Source organism: Lampris incognitus, chromosome 5 (genome assembly GCF_029633865.1).
Source record: "Lampris incognitus isolate fLamInc1 chromosome 5, fLamInc1.hap2, whole genome shotgun sequence".
In the NCBI taxonomy this organism is placed as follows: domain Eukaryota; kingdom Metazoa; phylum Chordata; class Actinopteri; order Lampriformes; family Lampridae; genus Lampris; species Lampris incognitus.
In genome coordinates this window covers 5859159-5882392 of record NC_079215.1, presented here as the reverse complement: position 1 = coordinate 5882392, position 23234 = coordinate 5859159, and the positions used below count along the sequence as shown (strand labels likewise).

The following is a 23234-nucleotide window of genomic DNA, read 5'->3' as shown; positions in this document are numbered from 1 at the left end:
TAATAAGGTAATCCTACCCTTCAGGATATAATTAAACAGTATAAGACAGGCTATATAATTACACACAGAATGAGCTGTCTGATATTTTGAACTCTTTGCAAAACTCTCATGGTTGTGGTATTTATCGTTTTTTAACACTCATGCGGAAAGCTTTATGCCTCTCCTCCACCATCTGATCAATCTCTGTATCAGGCTTTCCATCCGTCCTGCTCAAATCACCCCTATTTTTAACTCCAAGGATCCAACTCATTTCGAACTCCAAGGACCTGTTCTCCCAATAATATCTAAATTATTGGGGGGAAGAGCCCCTGTGCCTGTGTCATTATTATGAGTTGAACAAATGTGTACTTCACTCAACAAAGGCCATGCCCCTGGAGCCACCTTTACTGATTTGCCACTGAATCATCAGATTCTGCCGAACAAACGTAGCTCTTTCAGCTGTCCTCTGCTGTGGCGACGACGCTCTCCCCATATCGATATAACAGGTCCCGAGTGGTAAAACTCGGTCGTGTAACATCTGCCCCTGTTACTTGCGATCGGGGAGTTTCCCAAGGCAGCCTCTTAGGTCCTTTACTCTTTCTTCCGTATATCAACGACCTTCCCAACATTCTACTTGTCAACTCTATGCCGATGACGCTTCTAATTTTCTTTCCTTTCCGATTCAAACTCTGACGTCATAAACTCAAAACTCTCTTCTAAACTTCACTACTTGAAAGCTAATCATCTGACTATCAGTATCAACACGGCAGTATGTATGTATTTCAATTCCCCTAAGAAATCTGTATCTATGTTTGACCCCACTGTAGCCCCCGATGTCGTCATCAACCCTGAGCTTGAGCCTTTGGCGAATGGCGGCGAACGACGCTACGCGATGGTAGAAAACACACCGCATTCACAGCTACTGGCGATCTTGTTGCTGGGCTAACGCATGTGCGGCCTTTTGCAAAGCGACCATTTGGAGACAAGAAAGACATAATTACCAGAGGCCGACCCGCACATGAGCCGGACGGGCTTACCGAGGCAAGCAAAGGTAACTTACGTGTGTCGTTTTTCTTATTGAACCGAAGGCGGTGCACCGATAATGTTGGGGCTCTACTTTATTGAATTTGTTGAAGTTACATCAACTGTGGAAACGTGTTTGTTTGATTTGGTGTTTGTGCAACGTGGTGCGAGGGTGCAGCCTGGGCGCTGAGTGACATAAAGCAAGATCTGGTGGCGATGCTGCAATAGCTGCTATAGTGCACAGTGGTTGTGTGTGCATGTGCGTCATCGTAGTTGTTGAAGATCAGCCGTCTTGTTGGTGTTGATCCAGTAGTGTGTAGTGTGTGATGGTGTATTTTGTATGTGGCTGTGTCGGCTGTATCAGCACCCATATGAGAAATGTGTACATGTGCATGCATGTCTATTGGGGGGGGGGGGCAGTTCGTTATTGAAGGCCCTGAAACCCCGCAGTACGCTACTGCATATACCATCTTACTCACTCCACCTAGTCCCTCTCCTCTGTAGGGTCTGTGTAGCTGTTGTCTTGTCTTTCTTTCTGTAGTTTGGTTCTGTTTTTATTTCATATTGCCACGTGACTCTGTCTTTTATGTGCTGCGGGACACGAACCTGCTGTAAACCAGCTTCAACTGAGGCAGGCCAGCTTAAACGTCACACATTTTAACATCTGCAATGTCACTTTTACTCTTTTCCTGTATAATAATAATAATAACAATAAAACTAAATGAAATGATTACCTCATGACTGCTAGAGCTAAATCAACAACACTGGACAGGATTCACCAAAAGGTCACATTCTTGTGACAGCATTTGAATCATGACATCTAAATCTATCCCATCGTGCAGAACAACAAGCTTTAAACATAACAAACAAACAAAAATAACCAATACGCCAATAGTGCACTTTAAAAGTGACAATAAGTGACCGTATCCAAGTAATAATAATAATAATAAACCATTCTCACCCATTTGGCAATCGGTCATTGATGTCCGGAGATCTTGTGCAGTTGCGCCGTGGGAAAGAAAAACACCTTTGCACAACACGAGTTAAACGTCCATCACAGGCACACCACTGTCAGCGCTGCAGAAGGGGAGGCAGTTGGGTAAACGGGTATCTGCTTTAGGCAAACCGCACCACCTCTCACACGGTCGTCAGTGCTGAAAGCGGAAGTTGTCAGATATGGCGCGACGCTTCCGCCCCTGCAAACTGTTACCCAAGAAGCGTTTAACTCTCTGCAGGGCGCCGCGGCAGGAGCTCCACTGACATGTGGCCAGGGGCCTCCAGGACGACTGCCATGCCGCCGTATGCAGGGAAGAAAAGCCACCCGTCTAAAAGGGTTGAATATGCAGGACGATGCACAAATGATGGACGGCTCGAACCGAACGATACCGAAGAGGGAGCCGTCGCCCCCAACCCGCGACTCTGAAGGGGGACTAAGCGGGTATATAAATCAAAGATGGATGGGTGCTATTTGTATTTATAATAATTTGTGCTTGACGTGGACGGATTCGGTGGAAAACTACACTGCACACATTTAACTTAAGTTAGGTTAGCCAAGATTTATGAGGACACTGACCCCCCACACCTGTGACAGGTGCCATCAGGCCCCGGCCACATGTAGTCACATGTTCTGGTCCTGCCCTTCCCTGTTCCCAGATAGCGAAACTGCTGTGGCCCGGACCCGTCCCACACCCAACACTTCACCCAGCCCGCATACAGCGGGGAATGATGGCACTTGGGGCGGTCCGCTCCTGTTTGCCAGATCTGGGCCAGAACCAAGCCATAGCAGTGCCGCATGTGCCACATATTTGCCAAAGGTGGCCCCATATTTGTGTTGTGGTATTTGGACCATATTCACCATTTACCATATGGGGACTTCAGGGTCACATCCAGATCACATGTTGCCCAGAGCACCGCATCTTTGCCAAAAAAGGCCCACATGTGATTTGGCATATTTGGGCCATATTTGCTATTATACATGTGGGCCACTTCAGACTCACATCCATGTTGTCAGGGCCAGAAGAAGGCCACCAGTGCCGCATCCCTGCCTGAAGTGGCCCGCATCCGGATGCTGTCTGGGTGCTATTTTTGGTCAGAAATGTTTAACACAATTTCCGACAGCTTTAACAGCTTGCTTTGGTGTCGCGTCCCTCCCGCTGACCCGCCATTACCGTCACATAAAGCAGACCTGTTGGCTTTCACAACTCTTCCGGCCAGACGCCTCGTTTTATAACGGTAGGAATCACCGCTCCTCCATCTCACTCTATCCCAGATAGCATCCGGACGTGGGCCACTTCAAGCAATGACGCAGTACTTGCTATATAAACATAAACATTGACTTCATATGCGTATATACCACATTTTTGACTGTAAAAGGTTGTGGCAAAAATGACGGCTGGGTGGCCGGACAAAAATTGCACCGACCCTCCCTCTAGTGGTGGAAAAGCAACATTGCAATGTCAACAAAAACATCCAATATCCCCCCCCTCTCCGTGTGTGTGTGTCGTGCGCGTGTGGCGCGTGTGGCGCGCGTGGCTAGTGTACACGAGAGATTGTACGTGGCACGCGGGAATTTGACTCGGCAGCTGCGCAAAGACGTGAAAGGACGAACGAGCGATAAACACCAACGAACAGATCAGCAGCCGCGTTGCGCAGGATGAGGTGGCTACAGGTTAAACCGCGCAGGGCGCGGGCAGCGGCGCGTCCCAGGGACGAGACGCGAGTCCGCGCAAGCTGCGCACGGAAGAGAATAAAAAGTAGCGGAAGAGGAGGACGCCTCCTTCATCCTCGCGCTCGAGTTTGCCGAGCTAATTGTTGGGTTTCAATGTGATTTCAGTCCAACTTGACTGATGCCCCACAGACAACGTGTCGAAGTAGCGTGCGTAAAGCATGGCGCGCGCGCGAATCAGTGCGCTCGTCCATTATGTGCAGATGTCCTAGATTGCGTTTGTTAATTTGCCCCGACCCCCCCCCCGCAGGTTCTGATTCTGGTTCTGGTTCTGAAAAGATACAAAAAGGGGGAAGTGTTTATGAGTGTGGAAGAGAGGAGGGAGGAGAGAAGGGAAGGAGGGAGATGTGTAACAACTTCCTGTAGTTGCGTGTGTGTGCGTGTGTACGTGCGTGCGTGCGCGTGCGTGTGCGTGTGCGCTTTAGTTACATCAGTCGCCGTCTGCAAGGGGAGCTCTGAAGCGAGCAACAGAACTGAGCCGAAGTCAAAGGAGCGGAGCAGCATGCAGGCTATCAAGTGCGTGGTCGTGGGAGACGGGTACGTCATTTTACTCACATTTTAACCAGCCGAGACACAGGTTCGAGCGCTGCGTATTCGGCCACCGGCCGTTGCGTTGTCACGTTTTCACCTCGATCGCTCTCAGGCGGTTGTTGTGACACACATCTGAGCATGCACCGCCTTCATTTAGCCAAAACTATTTGATTGAGATAATTATCTGCCACTCAGTCTAAATAAACTAACTTTTATGCAGTGGCGGCTGGTGCTAAAAAATCTTTTGGGGGGGGGCGCGATGTACCATGGCGCGGCACACCTGACAGCTGCTTTAACGTGCACACAGTCACAGAGTTACTAAGAAGGACAATGTAGCCTATAGATTTGATCAGGGCTGGTGGACGGTGGATGATTGACAGTCGAGACGAGCGCGTGAACATGATTGACAGCCGCAAGAATTGTCCAATCACATTAGATTAAAAAAACACATTTTTTTAAACAATACCAACTCGCTGCGCACCCCCCCCCCCGGAAAAGCTGAAGAAACCAGCCAGACAGCAGCCTCAGGTCACCTGCTCGCCACAAGTTCGAGGGCTTGCGTAAGGTGTGGTTTGGCCCGCGCCCCTCACCCAGGAAGTATATGTATTCAGACGCGAACCATTTGAACCAGTATTTAATGGCTGCTGACAGACTGAACGACACCGTTATTTCATCATTGTTTGCTTTACACAACTAAACTATATTCAACACGTTTGAGTAGATTTTCATCTCTTGATGTTTGAAGGGGGGGGCGGCGACCCAGCGCCCTCTGCTGGCCAGCCGCCACTGGTGCGCACCTACCCTGGATCATTTTCTGCCATTCGGTCTAAATAAACTAACAACTGGTGTGTGTGTGTGACGCGTGGACTCACACCAGTCTCTGATGCACTCTCCAGAAGAAGTGGTGGATATGATTGCACGCTGACTCTCTGGGAGAATGTGTTTGTTTCGTTCCCCTCCGGGGCGGCACGTCAGGCCTGTAACTCGCAGCTGTGTGCAGAGGGAGGCTTCTCGGTGTGCAGTGCAGGCCACGACATGCAGTAAAATGCGGCCGTGCAACCGTCAGGCTCAGAGTTGTGCCGTTGATCTGATCTGGGGAGAAAACACTGACAGGGCCGCCTCACGAGGCCGGGGGCATAGAAAAGTGCTGGATGCCTCCATGAGAAATACAGAAATACGCTTGGGCTTCAGCTTCTTCCAGAGTTTTGCCTGTGATGGTGGCTCCGGTGGTTCCCAGGCGCTGATATCCGAGTGCATACACTTAGAAAACGTTCCTCCATGACACCAGCTGAAATCATCCTCTTGCAGAGGTCCTACAGCCTGTCCTAACTTAGCGGAAACGGCCCCAGGTGAGTCGCAGAAAGGTGCACGGGTTCATCCGGACACCGTGTACCAGGTGAGACGAAACAGGGCCGTGAAAGCGATCATCTGGAGAGGGGGGAGCCGAGCGCCACAAAGTGAGGGAGCCGTTGGTGGCGCTAATGGGAGTCACGGCGTTCAAATCCCTACAGAAATGCTCAATTTGGCTCTGCAATACAAGTGTGATAAGCGTAAGCAAACCCCCAACCCCCCCCCCCCAAAATCACAACAAAAAAACCAAAGGCCTTGTTTCGCTCCGCAGGTGGATGGAGTGATAGGTGGATAGAGGGGTGAGAGGAGTCCCTCATGCGTTTTTTTCCAGTTTTGTTCAACATTTATTTATTGGGATAAACCCCTTAAGATCCACCACCTCGCTTTGGAGGGGATCCCAGTTCGGTTTTAGGCGCCATCGCATGCACCACAGGGATAGAGAAGGTTGCACAGTACATGCAGCGCTTGGTAGCTTGTAATTTTTGAAAGCACCCCCCCCTTTCTCCCCAATTGTACTTGGCCAATTACCCCATTCTTCCGAGCCGTCCCGGTCTCTGCTCCACCCTCTCTGCCGGTCCGGGGAGGGCTGCAGACTACCACATGCCTCCTCCCATACACGTGGAGTCGCCAGCCGCTTCTTTCACCTGACAGTGAGGATCACGCTATCCCCCCCCCAGTTGCCCCTCCTCCGCTAAACAGGCGCCCCAACCGACCAGAGGAGGCGCTAGTGCAGCGATCAGGACACACACCCACATCCGGCTTCCCACCCGCAGACAATTGTGTCTGTAGGGGGCGCCCGACCAGGCCGGAGGTAACACGGGGATTCGAACCGGCGATCCCCGTGTTGCTAGGCAACCATAAGAACAGTTTCACGCATGTTTGACCAACCATGAGAAAGGTTAAAAGCACATTTGTACCGCCGATCTACTGCCACAAGGGGTGCCATGTTGTGTGCCGCATGCTGTGCACGTAGGTTCACAGCTGAGAAGCTCCACTGGTGCCAATGTTCAGCACAGAAGGGGCTAAACACACTGGCTGATACCAACTTCTACAAACAGCATAGTGGAAAGTGATTCCAAACAGGGCCGGATCGTGGTCCCTCGAGGCCCCTGGGCACATATGCTTTGGAGCCCCTGCTTTTCTATATTGGTGTCTTTCTTGCCTTCCTCCTCGCAAAGTCGTCCACTAGATCGTCCAAACCTAGCTGCCTGACAAGGTGCGACTCGATTGACCTATTGACACAAGTGATAATGCGCTGAGACGTACTTGTCACATGTTACTCCGCAGCTAATTGTTTATTCTGCCTAGAAGGGAACATGTCCACTCACCCTGGCCGTTTGTCACTGGCAAAGTTAGAAAAATCCGAAGTGCCACGAAAACATTGGGGAACACTGGCTGCAGATTAAGTGCCTGTTATAGCTCAAGAAATTTAGTTCGGCACTTCTCGCCCTCAGAGTCAGACATGCATTGGATGAGTTCATTGGCAAAGTTCATGTCCAGGTCTGATGGATATGCGGTGGAGAGCGAGCTTACCTGTTCCACTATGATATCACTGTTAAGACACGTGGTCTGACATCAACAGAACTCCAACGAATCTGGTCGAACGATTGTAAGCATCAACTCGATGCGCAAGGCGCGCCACTAGCTCATCAATGACCACGTGACATGTTTCTATTTTGAACTTCTCCCTCCCCTCCAGTGTCACAACTGGCTATGAGCTCTCGTCTGCAAATGTTTTGCGCTTCCTCTTTCGCGGAAGATCATGCTGTTCTTTCAGAAGCCTCAAACTAGTCTCGCTGTCCCGCCACAAAATTCCGAGCGAAGACGAAGCTCAATGTCACTTTTCTGCAGGTGCATGCTTGTGGTGTGGAACCGATCAAGTATGACGGCCCAGAAAAGTGCCATGACCACCATCTCTAAGGTGTCCAATTTAGCACGTAGCCCAGCAGCCTCAATTAGAGTATCTCTTTTCTCATAATCATCATTGCACATACCACAAAAGGCCTCTCTAATGTGGGTGTAATCAGGGGTGAAAATCTGATATCAACTTTGGAGGGGACATTACGTGAAATTTTCTCAAGCGCAATTCCTGAGGGGGGACACCAAAAGTAGTGCTGCAACACACAGCCTGCGTTGTAATATGTTAAATGTATATTGAGGAACCATAATTACTACCACTGGATAATTGATAGGCGTTCGCCACCTGCATCTCTCCGGCCGGCAGTCTGGAAGGAGGCGCCTCGCCACTTCCGTGACAAGGTGACTCCAGGCCGAACCACTGCTTTTTCCGACACACCCAGAGACGCATTCATGTGACGAACACAAGCCGACTCCGCCCCCCTCCCGAAGACAGCGCTGCCCATTATCGCTGCTTCATCGAGTCCGGCCATAGTCGGATCTGACGAGACCGGGGCGCGAACCACCGGTCCCCAGTGGGCAACTGCATCGACACAAAGCCGATGCTTAGACCGCTACACCACCGCGGACCCCAACTTGTTCAAATGTTTAAATCATTATACTACTACTACTACTAGTTATAGCAGTGTTCCTTATCAGTCCAGTATGTATGCAGGTATTTGTATGTGCAACCAGCAATACCAAGAAAGGCCAGTAGGTGGCAATGATACTGTACACTGTATGGGTGCATTTTACGTAAATACAACAAGCATGGTGTGAGCTCATCTAAAAGAATCTCCATTGAGAAACATCACAAAGTTGGTGTCAGTATTGGGGGGGGGGTATATCATATTTTTCCCAGGATGTGGGGGCACCCTTCAAACTGTCCTGTTATGCAGAATGAATTGACTTCTTGGTGAATATTGTATCATGTCACAGCATATTGTAGCGTGCCAACCAGTGGCTCAGTTGTACAGAAGCACTGTATTCTCCGAGAGGCTCTCATTTTAAGCATACACTGTATGTATCAAGGGGCCCAGGTGTTACGCTCGATGTGTGCACCGAGGGGCCTGGATGCCCTGGTGGTTAAATCACATTGTACACACCAAGGGGGCTGAGGGCCGTAGGGGTAAGCTCATGCTTTAAAAACCGAGGGGCCTCACATTGTAAGCACTGCATGGCCTAGGGGCCCTAGTGGCCGGCTCATGCTTTAAGCATGGAGGGGCTCAGGGACCCTCACACCGTAGATGCCGAGGAGGCAGTGGTGGGCTGTCAGGGCCATCAGGGCCTTCTGTGCTGGCCCTGTCAAAATCAAAATCGTGTTTTTTCATAGTTAAATTGAAGTGGGCCTGAAATATGTTTGAATTCAATTACTTGTTTTCTTATGGCGCATCACAGCTCCTTGGTCCAGCACTAGTGGTATTGCTAGCCTTTCTTGAAGCCTGAAGCTGCAAACCGATTACAACTTTTGAGTGACTGTATCATCAGCCAATCAAAACACCCCAGAGACCCTGCGATCGATTGGTGCTAGCCCCCCGGTGTCGTCGTCAAGTTTGAGCCCGAGCCTCTGGCAGGTTGTGAGCGAACTAAGTGCAACAGCCTTCGCGTTCACGGCTACTGACGATCTTGTTGCCAATCTGCCTCGTGTTTTTTGTAACTTTGGTAGGATTGTCTGCATTTCTTGCACGTTCTCCTAAACGAGTTAAATCACTGCATTAATTTTAAGAGAGAAGGCTGCCACTGGTCTCTCAAGTGAGGTGGGATGTCAACTCCGGGTTGGTGTGCATAGTTTCCTTAGTGGACCGAAGGCGATGCACTGATCATATTGGGACGATAATTTATTGAATTTGTTGAAGTTGCACAAGTGACAGGTGAACACTACATCCACTGTGGAAACTTGCAAACTGCTGCACCTATCAGCCTAATTGTTTTTTGGGGGTTTTTTGTGCATAGCTATGACTTATAGGCTCAAGAACCTCTCTCGTGGTTGCGGTGATGTAAAACCTTCGTTCTCGTTATCGCCGCTCCCTCTCTTCATTCACACTCCAGTTCGCTCAACCAACGCTGCGCTCTGTCGCGGCACGCATGCGCACGGCTGACTTACACTGGGCAGTGAAGCAGCGATAGCATCAAGACGTGGATTTGGGTATGAGTTACGAGTCTTGAAAGTAAACAGGAATCGGTCGTATTCCGCAAGTCCGCAAATAATGTACTGCTGATCTCAGCACAGGCGAACAGGAGGAACACTGGACCGAAAACAATTCGCTTTGTTCACCTTGCCGCCATGTTTGTTTAATTGGCATCATGAGGGGGATTCGATGCAGAAGTGCCATAGACTCCAATGTTAAAACTCCGCTTTAAAGCGACGTTTCAAGTGTGGGATTAAAAACGGTCACAGCTGGAAATAATCCCACTAGCTACAATAAAACATGTTCCACGGTTGAGCTGTTTTCTTAACATTGTATTGCCTCAGAATATAGGAGAGCAAGAGAGACAAGATGGAGATGGTTTGGACATGTGTGGAGGAGAGATGCTGGGTATACTGGGAGAAGGATGCTGAATATGGAGCTGCCAGGGAAGAGGAGAAGAGGAAGGCCAAAGAGGAGGTTTATGGATGTGGTGAGGGAGGACATGCAGGTGGCTGGTGAGACAGAGGAAGATGCAGAGGACGGGAAGAGATGGAAACGGATGATCCGCTGTGGCGCCCCCTAACGGGAGCAGCCGAACGTAGTAGTAGTAGTAGCAGTAGTAGTGGTAGTAGTAGTGGTAGTGGTAGTAGTGGTAGTAGTAGTAGTAGTAGTAGTAGTAATAGTAGTAGTAGTAGTAGTAGTAGTAGTGGTAGAATGAAGGTGAAGTCTTCCCTGGAGAAGGGGACACCTGGCGTGTGCGGATCTTCTAGTTGTTTTTGTTTTTGTGCAGTGTGGTTTGCTTGTGCAATCCGGCTGCTGACTTAGATAAAGATCTGATGGCGACACTTGATGCTGCAATAGTTGCTATGGTGCACAGTGGTGTGTGTTGTGGTTGTTGAAGATCAGCTGTCTTATTGGTGTTGATCCAGTAGTGCATATAGAGTGTGACAGTTTATTTTGTATGTGGCTGTGTTGACTGTATCAGCACCCATAAGATAAATTTGTGTGTGTGTGTGTGTGTGTGTGTGTGTGTGTGTGTGTGTGTGTGTGGTGGGGTGAAGTCTGTTACTGAAGGCCCTGACTGAAACCCCACAGTACGCTACTGCCAGGGGCCCAGGGGCCCTAGTGGTCTGCCTATGTTTTAAACACCAAGGGGTCTGGGGGGCTCTCACATTGCAAGCCCCGAGGGGTCTGGTGGACCCCAGTGGTGACTTCACTGTTTTTTTGGGGGGGGGGGGGATTTTTTTCTCCCCAATTGCACTTGCTCAATTACCCCACTCTTCTGAGCCGTCCCGGTCACTGCTCCACCCCCTCTGCGGATCCGGAGAGGGCTGCAGACCACCACATGCCTCCTCTGATACACGTGGAGTCGCCAGCTGCTTCTTTTCATCTGACAGTGAGGAGTTTCGCCAGGGGGAGGCAGCGCGTGGGAGGATCATGCTACCCCCCCCCCCAGTTCATTCCCCATCCCTCATGAACAGGCACCCCAACCGACCAGAGGAGGATCTAGTGCAGCGACCAGGACACATACCCACATCCGGCTTCCCACCTGCAGACACGGCCAGTTGTGTCTGTCGGGACCCCCAACAAAGACCCCTGTTGGCAGGCAATGGAATAGACTGCCACGCCACACGGATGCCTGTGAGCTCACATTTTAAACACCAAGAGGCCCGGGAGCCATCACATTGTAAGTGCCGAGTGTCTGGGGGGCCCCAGTGGTTAGTTCACACTATAAGCCCAGGGGTCTAGTGGCCAGCTTGCACTGTGCGCACTGAGGGCCCTTAGCGTTCGTGGCCCCAGCAACTTCCCTTGGAAGTCTTGGGCCACCCACCATGTGCGGCCGAAGTCTCGGAGGCCCCCTGGCAGTGTGAGACCCCGGGGAACTGGCCCCATAATCCAGACTTGACTCGAAAGAGAGCACGTATGAATTACAATAACAGTGCCCTTCAGCGCAGGACAACGGTGCAAAAAACCATCGCCGTAAAGAGCTGGCATGCCAGTGCTGCAAGTCGTACTCGCCGTGTGCCGAGCGTCACACCAGCCACGCAGGGGACTTCCTGTGTGGTTAAAATAGTTTCAGTGGCGGCTTTTATGAAATCATCGTGTCGGCTTAATAACTTCAGACACAGATAATCTGTAGTTGTTTCAGCTCTTTCTTTTTCAGTTATTGGCGTGAATCATTAGCTTACGTCATAATTGTCTTCCTTAACTGTATTTTTATCATGCATTTACTTTTCCTTGACTGTTTCCCATCGCAACAGAAATGCTGCACAACTTCAGTAGATATGCTCAGCCTTGTGACGTCATCCGCTATGTATTAACTCTCAATATTTTGATTTTTTTGATATAATTTTTTTAATCCCTGTTGGTGAAATTCAGCTCTGCATTTAACCCATCCTAGCTGTGTAGCTAGGAGCAGTGGGCAGCCGCCGTGCAGCGCCCGGGGACCAACTCCAGTTCCTCTCGCCATGCCTTGCTCAGGGGCACAGACAGGAGTATTAACCCTAACATGCGTGTCTTTTGGATGGTGGGGGAAACCGGAGCACCCGGGGAAAACCCACCGCAGACACGGGGAGAACATGCAAACTCCACACAGAGGATGACCTGGGATGACCCCCCCCCCCAAAGTTGGACAACCCCGGGGTTCGAACCCGGGACCTTCTTGCTGTGAGGCGACAGTGCTAACCACTGCACCACCATGCCCCCCCCCCACCAATATATTTCCGCTTCCGGTGTGGGAAGATGGCGGCGCGAATTCACATTTGCGGCGGCCTCACCCCGTACCATCCATGCGGTGTCTTTGTCCATGTCTGCGTCTAAGTTTGTCTTCATTTGATGGCTGGGAGAGGTGGCGCTGGATCGGCTGACAGAGCGGGGCAGGCTAAGCTAACTGCTAGCCCATGCAGACCAGCAGTTCTGATAACACCGAGGGCGGTCTGGCGGCGGCCTCACCTGGCGCTGACTGCGGTGTTTTTGATGTCGTCGTGAGGGGTGTGGGGAGGTGTGTCGAGGGTGTCTGGCTGGGGGAGCTGGCACTGGACCGGCTTAGAGGGCTTAGTCTGCTTCGTCCGGCTCCTGCCCGGAGCTGCGCCCGAGGAGGAAACGCTGAGCTCGGTCTGACAGGATGCGGAAGCGGGGCGGGCTAAGCTAACTGCTAGCCCCTGCAGACCAGCGGTTCCGACGGCCATCCTGGCTGGCGTTCGTTCCCTTGGACAGTGATTCTTTTGTATGTGCTAGTTTGGGTATGTGTGTTCTTGTCGTTTTTGGATGTGAGTTTGTCTTTGTGTTGTGCTGCTGTGGGCTGGGGGAAACGGCATTCCGTTTCATTTCATGTACAGGCATGAAGTGAAATGACAAATAAAGTGTTCCTGATTCCTGATAGCCCATATCTTCAAATAGTATCGTATACTTTAAGAGGTGGGCACTTTATTTTGGAATGAAACGCTGTTAGGTACCCCTGCTTGTTATTCTATATATTTGCTTTATATGTTTGCATCTGGGGGAGTCCATTCTGCCATTCAGGGGCCTGTTGGCCTGAGCCAAGTGGTGAGAGATGAAGGGTGCACGGGGATAATTGGCATGAGGGAAAGTATGTTTGCAGTAGAGATTACATCAAAATGGTGAGGCCGCAGAGGAAGGAAAAGGGGTGGGCGATGGGGTAGAGAAATAGAAAGTGGGAGTGCAAGAGCGAGATGCAAACAGACACGGGCCGAGAAAGACAGATTAATACGTAGATTAATAGAAGATAGAAAGGAAGAGAGGCAGAGAGGCCGTCAAGAATGCACCAGGCTATTATCAGATGATGTGGGAATGTGGCAGAAGGCGCAAGAGAAGTTGATGGAAATCCAGATTATGGCTGAAACAGGAGAGAGAGGGCGAGAGAGAGAGAGAGAGAGAGAGAGAGAGAGAGAGAGAGAGAGAGAGAGAGAGAGAGAGAGAGAGAGAGAGAGAGAGAGAGAGAGATCAGGGAGACCTGTTTTTCATGGTTGCCCAGTTGAGCTGTTTCCTGTTTTTAATGCTGATGCTTCTGAAACAGATGGCTCCCCAAGTACACTGTCTCTCTCTCGCTCTCTGTGACTCTGTGTCACAGAGAGAGAGAGCGAGAGAGAGACAGAGGGACAGAGAGAGACAGACAGAGAGACAGAGAGAGACACAGACAGACAGACAGAGAGAGAGAAACAGAGAGAGAGACAGTGAGACAGAGAGAGACACAGACAGACAGAGAGAGAGACACAGACAGAGAGAGAGAGAGAGAGAGAAACAGAGAGAGACACAGACAGACAGAGAGAGAGAAACAGAGAGAGACACAGACAGACAGAGAGAGAGAAACAGAGAGAGACAGTGAGACAGAGAGAGACACAGACAGACAGAGAGAGACACAGACAGACAGAGAGAGACACAGACAGACAGAGAGAGAGAGAAATAGAGAGAGAGACATTGAGACAGAGAGACACAGACAGAGAGAGAGAGCGAGAGAGAGAGCGAGACAGACAGACAGAGAGAGAGAGAGAGCGAGAGAGACACAGACAGAGAGAGAGAGAGTGAGAGAGAGAGAGAGAGAGAGAGAGATTGAATTTTAAACCAAGTCTTTATTTAACAGAAAAATTTAGACAAAAAGCAGACTTGAAATCCCTCCGAACATAAACAATACTTGTCGAGGTATAAACAATCAATAAGCATTTTTTTACAAGCCCAAAAAAACAATCATTCACCGACAACTCAAAAAAATAAAAAACAGGTAAGACCTCTTTTATCCAAGTTCTTTAGAAAAGACCAGCTCATCTTTTATGGTGGAACACAGCAGCCCTTTATAACACCACGAGGTTGTGAATGTGACCAGGTCTGTCATTGCCTTGTAGTAATTGAAGTCTACTTTTATCCTGGCCTTGACCATCCTGCAGAACAACAGTTCAACATGACATTCTATACATTCTTTAATTCCCTTTTTACGGCTCACATAGATAGCCATCTTTGCCTGCCCTGAAATAAAGTTCAAGAGTTGACATTTAAATTTTACACGTTGACTATATTTGAAACCAAAAATGAAATTCTGTTTGCAGAAACTTTCCCCAGATGATCTAAATAAGCGGTCTAGTAGCAGGAACAGGGGTGTAAACCTCACACACTCTGAAAAGCAATGAAACACTGTTTCTCTCTGGGCACAATAGGGACAGCTGTCATTCACATTAGGATCTAGCACAGAAACAAAAGCATTGACCGCCACTATGCCATGCAAGACCCTCCACTGCAGATCACCAGCTTTTTTAATTAACGGTGGTTTGTATAAGCCCCTCCAGACTGGCTTCACATTCTCCCCCAAGCCCAGCTGGGCCCTCCAGGGTGTATCAGTCCGACCACTCAGTTTATCTTTATTCAAGACTTTTACAAGCATAGTATACATGGTCTTACCTTTAAGTACATTCAGCCTTTCATTAAGAGCATTTCCCAAATCCAAAAGCGGCCCCATACAATTTTTCAGATCAGGAACAACCTTTAAAAAAGGAAATGGATCCTCACAATTGGGATGAGTAGAACCACTGCAGTATGATGTCAAAAACCCCCGTTCTACTGCTGTGAGCTGACCGTTCCACTTAAGTAGTACCCGACTAAGGAGGCGTGTAGATTTCACTCCCAGGTGAGATGCTAGAGTGGCAGCGTTGTCAAGATTGGGCCCAGCCAGCTCCACCACCTGACCCAATGTGACGACCTTTGCCTGGCAGAACAGCTTTGATACCGTGGGTCCAAAGTCGCAGAACGTATCCATACGCCCACCATACACCACCGGCTCTTTTAGAAGCCAGCTCAGAGAGTCAGAACAGCCGATTCTCTCCTTCTTGAACATATTCCACACTCTTATGAGCCCACGATAAAATCCAGGCAATCCGTTGAGGTCTGAGTTCTTAATAGCCATTAGGAACAAGGGCAGGTCTATTCCGAGTCCACAACACCGTCGAAGTATTGCACAGGCTGCTGGTCGCCACACTAGATCTCTAGGCCCAGTGAGCAATCTTTGAATGAACTGGAGGCGGAAGGCTGCACCCCTGCTGGCCAGATGGACTAGCCCTTGACCCCCCTCATCTTTAGGAAGGTACAGCACACTCTGAGGAATCCAGTGCAAGTTGTCCCAGAAAAAGTTCACCAGCACAGCCTGAATCTTGGCCAGGAGGTTGGTTGGAGGATCAACGCATGTTAATCGATGCCATAGCGTTGATGACACCAGGTTGTTGATTACTAACATGCGCCCCCTATACGACAGTTGTGGTAGAATCCATTTCCACTTCCTAAGACGCCCTTCAACTTTTTCCAAGACATTCTCCCAATTCTTATTTGAGAGGTGTCATTCCCCACAAACACTCCCAGATATTTCATCCCTCCCCTTTTCCATGTCAATCCCCCAGGTAACATGAGTTTACTGTTCAGTCCCTCTCCTACCATCAGTGCCTCACTTTTTCCCCAGTTTACCCTAGCCGATGATATCTGACCAAACTTGATAACATTTTTTTACTAAGACATCAATATCTCTTTGGTCCTTTACAAAAACAGCTACATCATCGGCATAGGCAGAGAGCTTAAAAGTTGTGCCGCAACCAGCAAAAGCAACTCCAGACAACTCACACCTCAATTTATGCAACAGGGGCTCAATGGCCAGGGAGTACAACATTCCAGACAAAGAACATCCCCGCCTGATCCCCCTTTGAACCTTAAAAGGAGCACTCAAACCACCGTTAATTTTAAGTACACTCTCAATGTCACTGTACAAAACCTTGATCGTAGCTATAAAACCTGGGCTGAGACCGAAAGCTTTCACGGTTTGCCACAAGTGCTGGTGTTCAACCCGGTCAAAAGCCTTTTCCTGATCTATGGAAATAAGACCAGTTTCAACTTCCAATGAACTAGAGATGTCCAAAACGTCCCTGTCAGTGATCAGCCTACCGGGCACACAGTAAGTCTGGTCAACATGGATGACCTCCTTCATCACCTTTCTCAGTCTGTTTGCTAGCACCTTAGAAAAGATCTTGTAATCGGTGCAGAGCAAGGACACTGGCCGCCAGTTCTTAATGTCCTGCAGATCCCCTTTCTTCGGCAAGAGAGTAATGACGGCCCTTCTGCAACTCTGAGGCAATCGCCCCTCAGTTGCACGATTCCTCAGTACAGTCAACAAATCCCCTCCGAGCACCGGCCAAAAAGACTTATAGAAGTCAACAGGTAACCCGTCTATACCAGGTGCCTTGCCACTTTCCAGACTTTGCAGGGCGTCATGAAGTTCTTCTGGGGACAGTTGAGCCTCGAGGTCTGTATTGAGCGCTACCTCAACCTTTTTTAGCCCATGATAGAATGACTCAGCCCCCAGCACATCCTGCCTGAGTTCGCTCTTATAGAGGTCACTGTAGAACCCTGCTGCGTATTTCAGAATTCCAGAAAAATCTGACAGCTGCACACCAGTGTTAGTACGCAGAGAGTGAATGGTTTTTCTCTGCCCATTCTTGCGCTCTAGACTAAAGAAAAAGTGAGAAGGAGCATCCATATGTGTGGCGTTCAGAAAGCGTGAGCGGACCAGTGCCCCCTGTGCTGTAATACCCAGCAGGCTAGCCAAAGCAGACTTTCTGGATTTGAGAGCTTCTACATGGCCTCTGTCTCCTGTGGAATCTGCCAAATTCTGTAGTTCCACCATTTCATCCTCTAGATCTCTCATAGATCTGGCTATGTCTCTGGTGACATTGCGAGTGTACTGCTGGCAAAACTGCTTTATCTGACACTTGCCAATGTCCCACCATTGCTGCAGAGAAATAAATTCAGACCTTCGGCTCCTATATTGGCCCCAGAAAAACTTAAAAGCATCTCTAAAGTTGTTATCATTTAGGAGGCCTGTGTTAAAATGCCAGAAAGCACTATTTGTTTTAACACTTCGTATGAAAACCGAGCACTGTACCAGAGAGTGGTCAGAGAAACAAACTGGAAGCATGTTACATTGTTTAAACACATTAAAATGATGTTTAAAACAATAAAACCGATCAAGCCGTGCCATGGATAGTGCGTTATCTTTTAGATGTGTCCATGTATACTGCCTCTGGGTCCCATAAAAAGCTCTCCAAACATCTGTCAGTTCACACGAATTAACCAAGCGTGTGAGCCGACTAAGAGATGCAGGATGTGGTTCCCGACGGTTCCTGTCCAACTTGCAATTCTCTGTACAGTTAAAGTCCCCTCCCAGAAATAAATACTCCTCACTGTCACATTTACTAATAACATCAGATAACACATCCAGAAAAACTACTCTTTCAGGGCCAAGGGTTGGACCATAAACATTTATAAAAACCAGTGTTGCGTTGTCATACTGCGCCCTTACTTTCAGTAGCCGGCCTTCGACTACTTCCTCTACCTCAAGGGAGCATGGCAAAAAATCTCTTGAGAAAAGAATCCCGACCCCACCACTAATATTGGATTTATGACTGAGAATCAATTTTCCAGTCCAATCCCTCTTCCATTCAGTTTCATTATCTGCTGTGCTATGTGTTTCTTGCACAAGCAAGACATCTATTTTCTTCAGCTCAACCAGTTTAAACACAGCAGCTCTTTTCATGTCATCTCTTGCTCCATTCAGATTTAAAGTGCCTAATTGTATATTACACATGAGGAGAGTGGGGCTGAACTGTGCCAGAAACAAGCGTACACTGACCAAAAAGATAACAATACCCAAACGTGTCTTAATCATCATCATGAAGTTGCAGTTTTACCTTCTGTACAAGTTTTTTCAGTCTGAAGACTTCCTGCTCAGTGAATGTGTTCACCTCCAAGTCCCCTGTGTTTTTCATAAAGCATTTAACTGATTCAATAAAAAGCTGCAAGTCTGGAAAATAATTTTCCACCTTGACCGCCCTCAAACTCTTGGTAACCTGCAAAAACTTCCTGATCTTCAGAAAGGCATAGCTGCCTTCTGTGTCCACCTGTGTACGAGGAGAGGAACCTAACTCACACTCACTTTCGTCTGTGTTCTCATCAGACAAAGAGGAGGATGGCTTTTTATCTTTTGAAGCCCTCTTCACTTTTAAATTTTCCTGTCTACCGTCAGTCGGCTTCCTTTTAATTGACTTTTTTTATTTTATTTCATCGTCCAACATAATCTCTGCCTCTTCTTCGAGTACAGACTCTGCCACTCTAACAGCAGTCTGCTGTATTTGCATCCTCCGACCACCACTCGTATCTGGCCCAGCCAATTTGCTATGATCCCCGGTCTCGCTGTTTTCATCTTCCGTTTCATTCTGTTCAACGTCCGCTACCTTCTCATCCTGGCCACCAGCTGTGACCTGCCCAAGTTCTGTCACCTTCTCAGTGTGCTCAACGGTTTTAATATGCTCAGCATGCACACCTCCTTCTCCTGCCTGCTCAGTCCGTCCATTTTCCTCATGTTCCCCAGCCTCGGTCTTTTTCTGTGTCACCACCTGGTCTGTTTCTCCCACCCCTCGCTCCCCAGCCTCCTGTCTGCCCTGTGCCGACTCGGCCGCGCCGTCTCCAGCCGGAGATGCGCCGTTCGCGGCGGCATCGGTGGACGAAGGCGGCCCTTGAGGCTCAGACCTACCCTCACTCCTTTCGGGACAAGACCTTACTAAATGCCCCTCTGACCCACAGCCAAAACATTTCATCATACCAGAAGTAACAAATACAATATAATCAAAGTCATCAATCCTGAATTTCAGCTTCAGATCCAAATCCTCTGCATTATTTTTCAAAATCATGAAACCTTGCCTCCTATGGGACACAACGTGTTTCAAGTGAGGAGACTGGCAACCGGAGGAGACCATTTTTATGGGGGACACTAGTTGTCCGTATCTTGCAAGGCCCTTCTCAAAAGCTGCATTTCTCATGAACGGGGGAGCATTGGAAATGGTGATTCTCTTCGCTGGGTTAACCAGCGGCAGAACGGGAGTCAACATGTCCCTAATCACCACACCACTTTCCACCACCTGGTTGACCTTGTCAATACTGTCAATAAACATAACTACTGCACCGTTCATTCTGGACGCCGGTTTGATGCTTCCATAGCCCACATGCTCACCTACCGCGAGGCAGCACTCCTCCACCGAGCATTTGACCACCGGAGCCACTTTAATCGCGTGCCGGCGTGTCAACTTTTCGAACGCCGTTCCTCCACCTCCAGAAAGAGAGAGAGAGAGAGAGAGAGAGAGAGAGAGAGAGAGAGAGAGAGAGAGAGAGAGAGAGAGAGAGAGAGAGACAGACAGACAGACAGACAGACAGACAGACAGACAGAGCGAGAGAGAGAGAGAGAGAGAGAGAGACAGACAGACAGACAGACAGACAGACAGACAGACAGACAGAGAGAGAGAGAGAGAGAGAGAGAGAGAGAGAGAGAGAGAGCGAGAGAGAGACAGACAGACAGAGAGAGAGACAGACAGACAGACAGACAGACAGACAGACAGACAGAGAGAGAGAGACAGACAGACAGACAGACAGACAGACAGACAGACAGACAGACAGAGACAGACAGACAGACAGACAGACAGACAGACAGACAGACAGACAGACAGACAGACAGAGAGAGAGAGAGAGAGAGAGAGAGAGACGCACGTAAACAACTCGTTTTTGGTCTTTCTGGGTCACTTGTGGAGGAGCTGTTGTGTCTGGTGTGTTGGATTGTTCACATTTAAATGGCAGTTTGCAAGTATCTTTTAGTTACCGAGCGGCTTCTTAATGAAGCCCCCCCCCCACTCCTCCACACACACACACCAAATGAATTGTGTTACAGGAACTGGTTTGCTGATGATACCCCCAAAATGAAAGAGTGACATCGTCTGCAAAGCGCCGTGTTGTGGTTCGGATGTTGTGCTACTCAGGGGGTCGGTGCTCTCTCGGAGCCCGCCGTCACAGGCGTTACACTTTGTTCGTCGTTCTCTTCGCCACTTGCTCTGTTGGAGGAAACAGGTAGAGAAACGGCCGACCCCGTCTCTCTGCGAATGACTCGCCCGCTTCCTGCCTCAGTGTCACACTCTGCCCTGCTTACGCTTCGTTTTTTTCAATTTTCACCTCTTCTTCTTCTCTTGGCTCCAACCACTTTCTGGGCCCCTTCTGTGCATTCGGTGAATCACAACAAGGTGGACTGAACCGTGTGAGACCACCAGAACTGGTGTTTGGCCCGGCCAGTAGGCCGTTGGTACTGCATGGATGCTCAACGTGTGAGCACATTTTAGTGGCGATTAAACTAGAACGACCGAGGCCGCCATTTTGACGGTTTTGGATTTTCAAAGTTTAATAACTTTGTGGGGGGGGGGGGGGGGGGGGGGAGAAACAGACCCGACGCTCCCTGGATGCTCCTAAAATTGCACATATTTGCATTAAAATGATTTCTAGATCAATTGCACAAAAAAAGTTGCAATAAGATCTACCTAAAACGACCATGAGCGGTCAAAATGACCGTCTCGTAATTTGCGCGACACCGTGCGCGTCATGTCACTATTTATGACGTGTTGGTCGCGTCATTTCCTTCGCGAAGTTCGTTGCGCTGTCCCAGAAACACACTAGCGCCCTCCAGTGCAGAGAAATCACCGATCTGACTGTTAGCACTCTGTAAGCCCGTGCCTGATAACAGACCCTCTGCACCTACTGGGCTCCACCAACACTGCCTCATTAAAATAAATGGGTGATAACAGTCTGATTAGTAGGCTCCTAATAGCCCATATTTTGGGACAGATGTGTGATGATAACTCCTATTCAATAGACTGATAACTGTCAAATCAGGTGGAGAAATAGTCTAAACTTTATTTTTGATTATTTCCAACATGTCTGGTTACAGACGCACCATGACTACCACCGAGGCGCTGCAGCATGATACAGGCGTTGGACAGCGGCCATTTTAAATTGTTTGAAATATAGTATTTGTTGTTAAAATATTAATTTTGGTGTCAGTCGTTTCTTAACAGACATACTAACATATGCAATGATGGGATGAGGCTAGGCCGGCCACACACTGGCCTGGTGACCCACTATTTTCCCATTATTTTCCCCTAAACTAATCAACCAAAACATTACCAGAAACTAAACTGGCAAAAAAAAAAAACCGAAAATTTGACTATCAACAACTCCAGTCCTGACAAACAGACAAGTAAAGAAGAACAGAAGAATGTGATATGGGTAGTCCTTCCTCTTCTCTTTTCCCCAGGTACTCTTAATATAGACCTGCTAAAAGTGGAGTCACAGGTGCAGCACATCAGCTGTGTTGGAAATAGCTACCTGCTGAAGGGGAATACAGATATTTAATACTAAACGCCACAAGGGGGCGCACAGCAATCCCAAATTCCATTTTGCTAACTTGCTAGCTTGGATATGTTTAGCTATGCAGAATATCTCTCAGACATTCTTGGTGACATTCTTATAGACAGTCTCATTTCTTTTATCCTGTGCTTATGTCTCCGGCGATGTTTAAGCTGAGAATCCCACCAAGTCACATTTCTTGGCGTTAAACGTGATAAAGACCCACTCTGTAAGTCTTTTGCTCATGATCCTTTGTTGTCTATCCTATGGTGTCGCCTTCGGTGACGTCAGATTGCAAACAGTAGCAGCATGCGAACAACGTTGGAAGATCGGCCCAGTGTCTAAAGCAGACAATGTGGATGACTAACCACCGATCTTTAACAAACTCCTGACTGATGACTTGATGATGGCACACTCACTAAGGTTGAAGCCAACAGAAGCTCCCGGGCAGCCATATTTGAATTCCTTATATCAACTGCGTCTGGGATTTCTGTCAGCTTGTCACTATGACTAGATGTGCAGTGTAATATACTGGATGGGCTCTCAATAAACAGGCAAGAGAGATGAACTGAAAACACGTCTTTACTGGGAGAACACAGGAAAAAGAGTAAGTTTGCAGCTTTTCTGGGTAACTGCGTCTCACAGGCGGGGTTTTGTTTGCTGTGGGTGATACAGGTGCTGGTGGCACCTCAACAGCCTGTTCAGTTGGTTCAGTGAGAACAGCGGGTAATGTCTGGCTCACTGGTGTATTGGGTGAAGAATCTGGAACGGCACAGTCCATTGTTACTGATGGCACATTCTCTGCAGCTGGCGGAAACAACTTAACAGAAGGCCTCCCAACAGTTTCTCGACATGGTAACATGTGGTTGACGTGCACCGTACACTATCGCTGTCCATCTTGTATAAGGCGAGTGACACTTCCCAGTCTCTTAAGAACTGTTGCCTGAATCCGTTCCTCCACCCCTCCCCTGAAATTTTGGATGTGGACAGCCTCTTCTTCCAGACAAAAACGAACAGGTGAAACCCCAAGGTCAAGATGGTGCTTCTGGGTGGCTTGTTTTTCTTCAACCCGTATGGCATGCTCAGGCTTAAGAAAACTGAAACAGGTTCGGATCTGGCGTTTCAGGAATAACTCAGCTGGTGTCCGACCAGTCACAGTATGGGGTGTAATGCGATGCACGAGAAGGAAATTTGCCAGTTGGTGGCTGAGTGGCAAGGAAGCCTTACCATCCGCTTCTAGCACGTCTTTCATCAGAGCTTGCTTTAGGATTTGTGCTGACCTCTTTGCTGCTCGGTTTGATGCAGGGTGGTATGCAGGTACAGCAGTGTTTGATTCC

General features: G+C 48.8%; 2 protein-coding genes across 2 annotated transcripts in view; one reads left to right on the top strand and one right to left on the bottom strand.

Moving 5' to 3' along the window:
* cyth4b (cytohesin 4b) overlaps positions 1 to 4329 on the bottom strand; it is a 38347-nt gene extending 34018 nt beyond the window's left edge. Inside the window, exons 1-2 of the mRNA XM_056280936.1 lie at positions 4283 to 4329; positions 1964 to 2079 (exon numbers count right to left, since the gene is read on the bottom strand). Coding sequence (XP_056136911.1) covers positions 1964 to 1982 — 19 coding nt within the window. The 5' untranslated portion in view covers positions 1983 to 2079; positions 4283 to 4329. The remainder of the gene's footprint in view (positions 1 to 1963; positions 2080 to 4282) is intronic.
* LOC130113351 (ras-related C3 botulinum toxin substrate 2) overlaps positions 4131 to 23234 on the top strand; it is a 50044-nt gene continuing 30940 nt past the window's right edge. Inside the window, exon 1 of the mRNA XM_056280937.1 lies at positions 4131 to 4264. Within this exon, the coding sequence (XP_056136912.1) occupies positions 4230 to 4264 (35 nt within the window). The 5' untranslated portion in view covers positions 4131 to 4229. The remainder of the gene's footprint in view (positions 4265 to 23234) is intronic.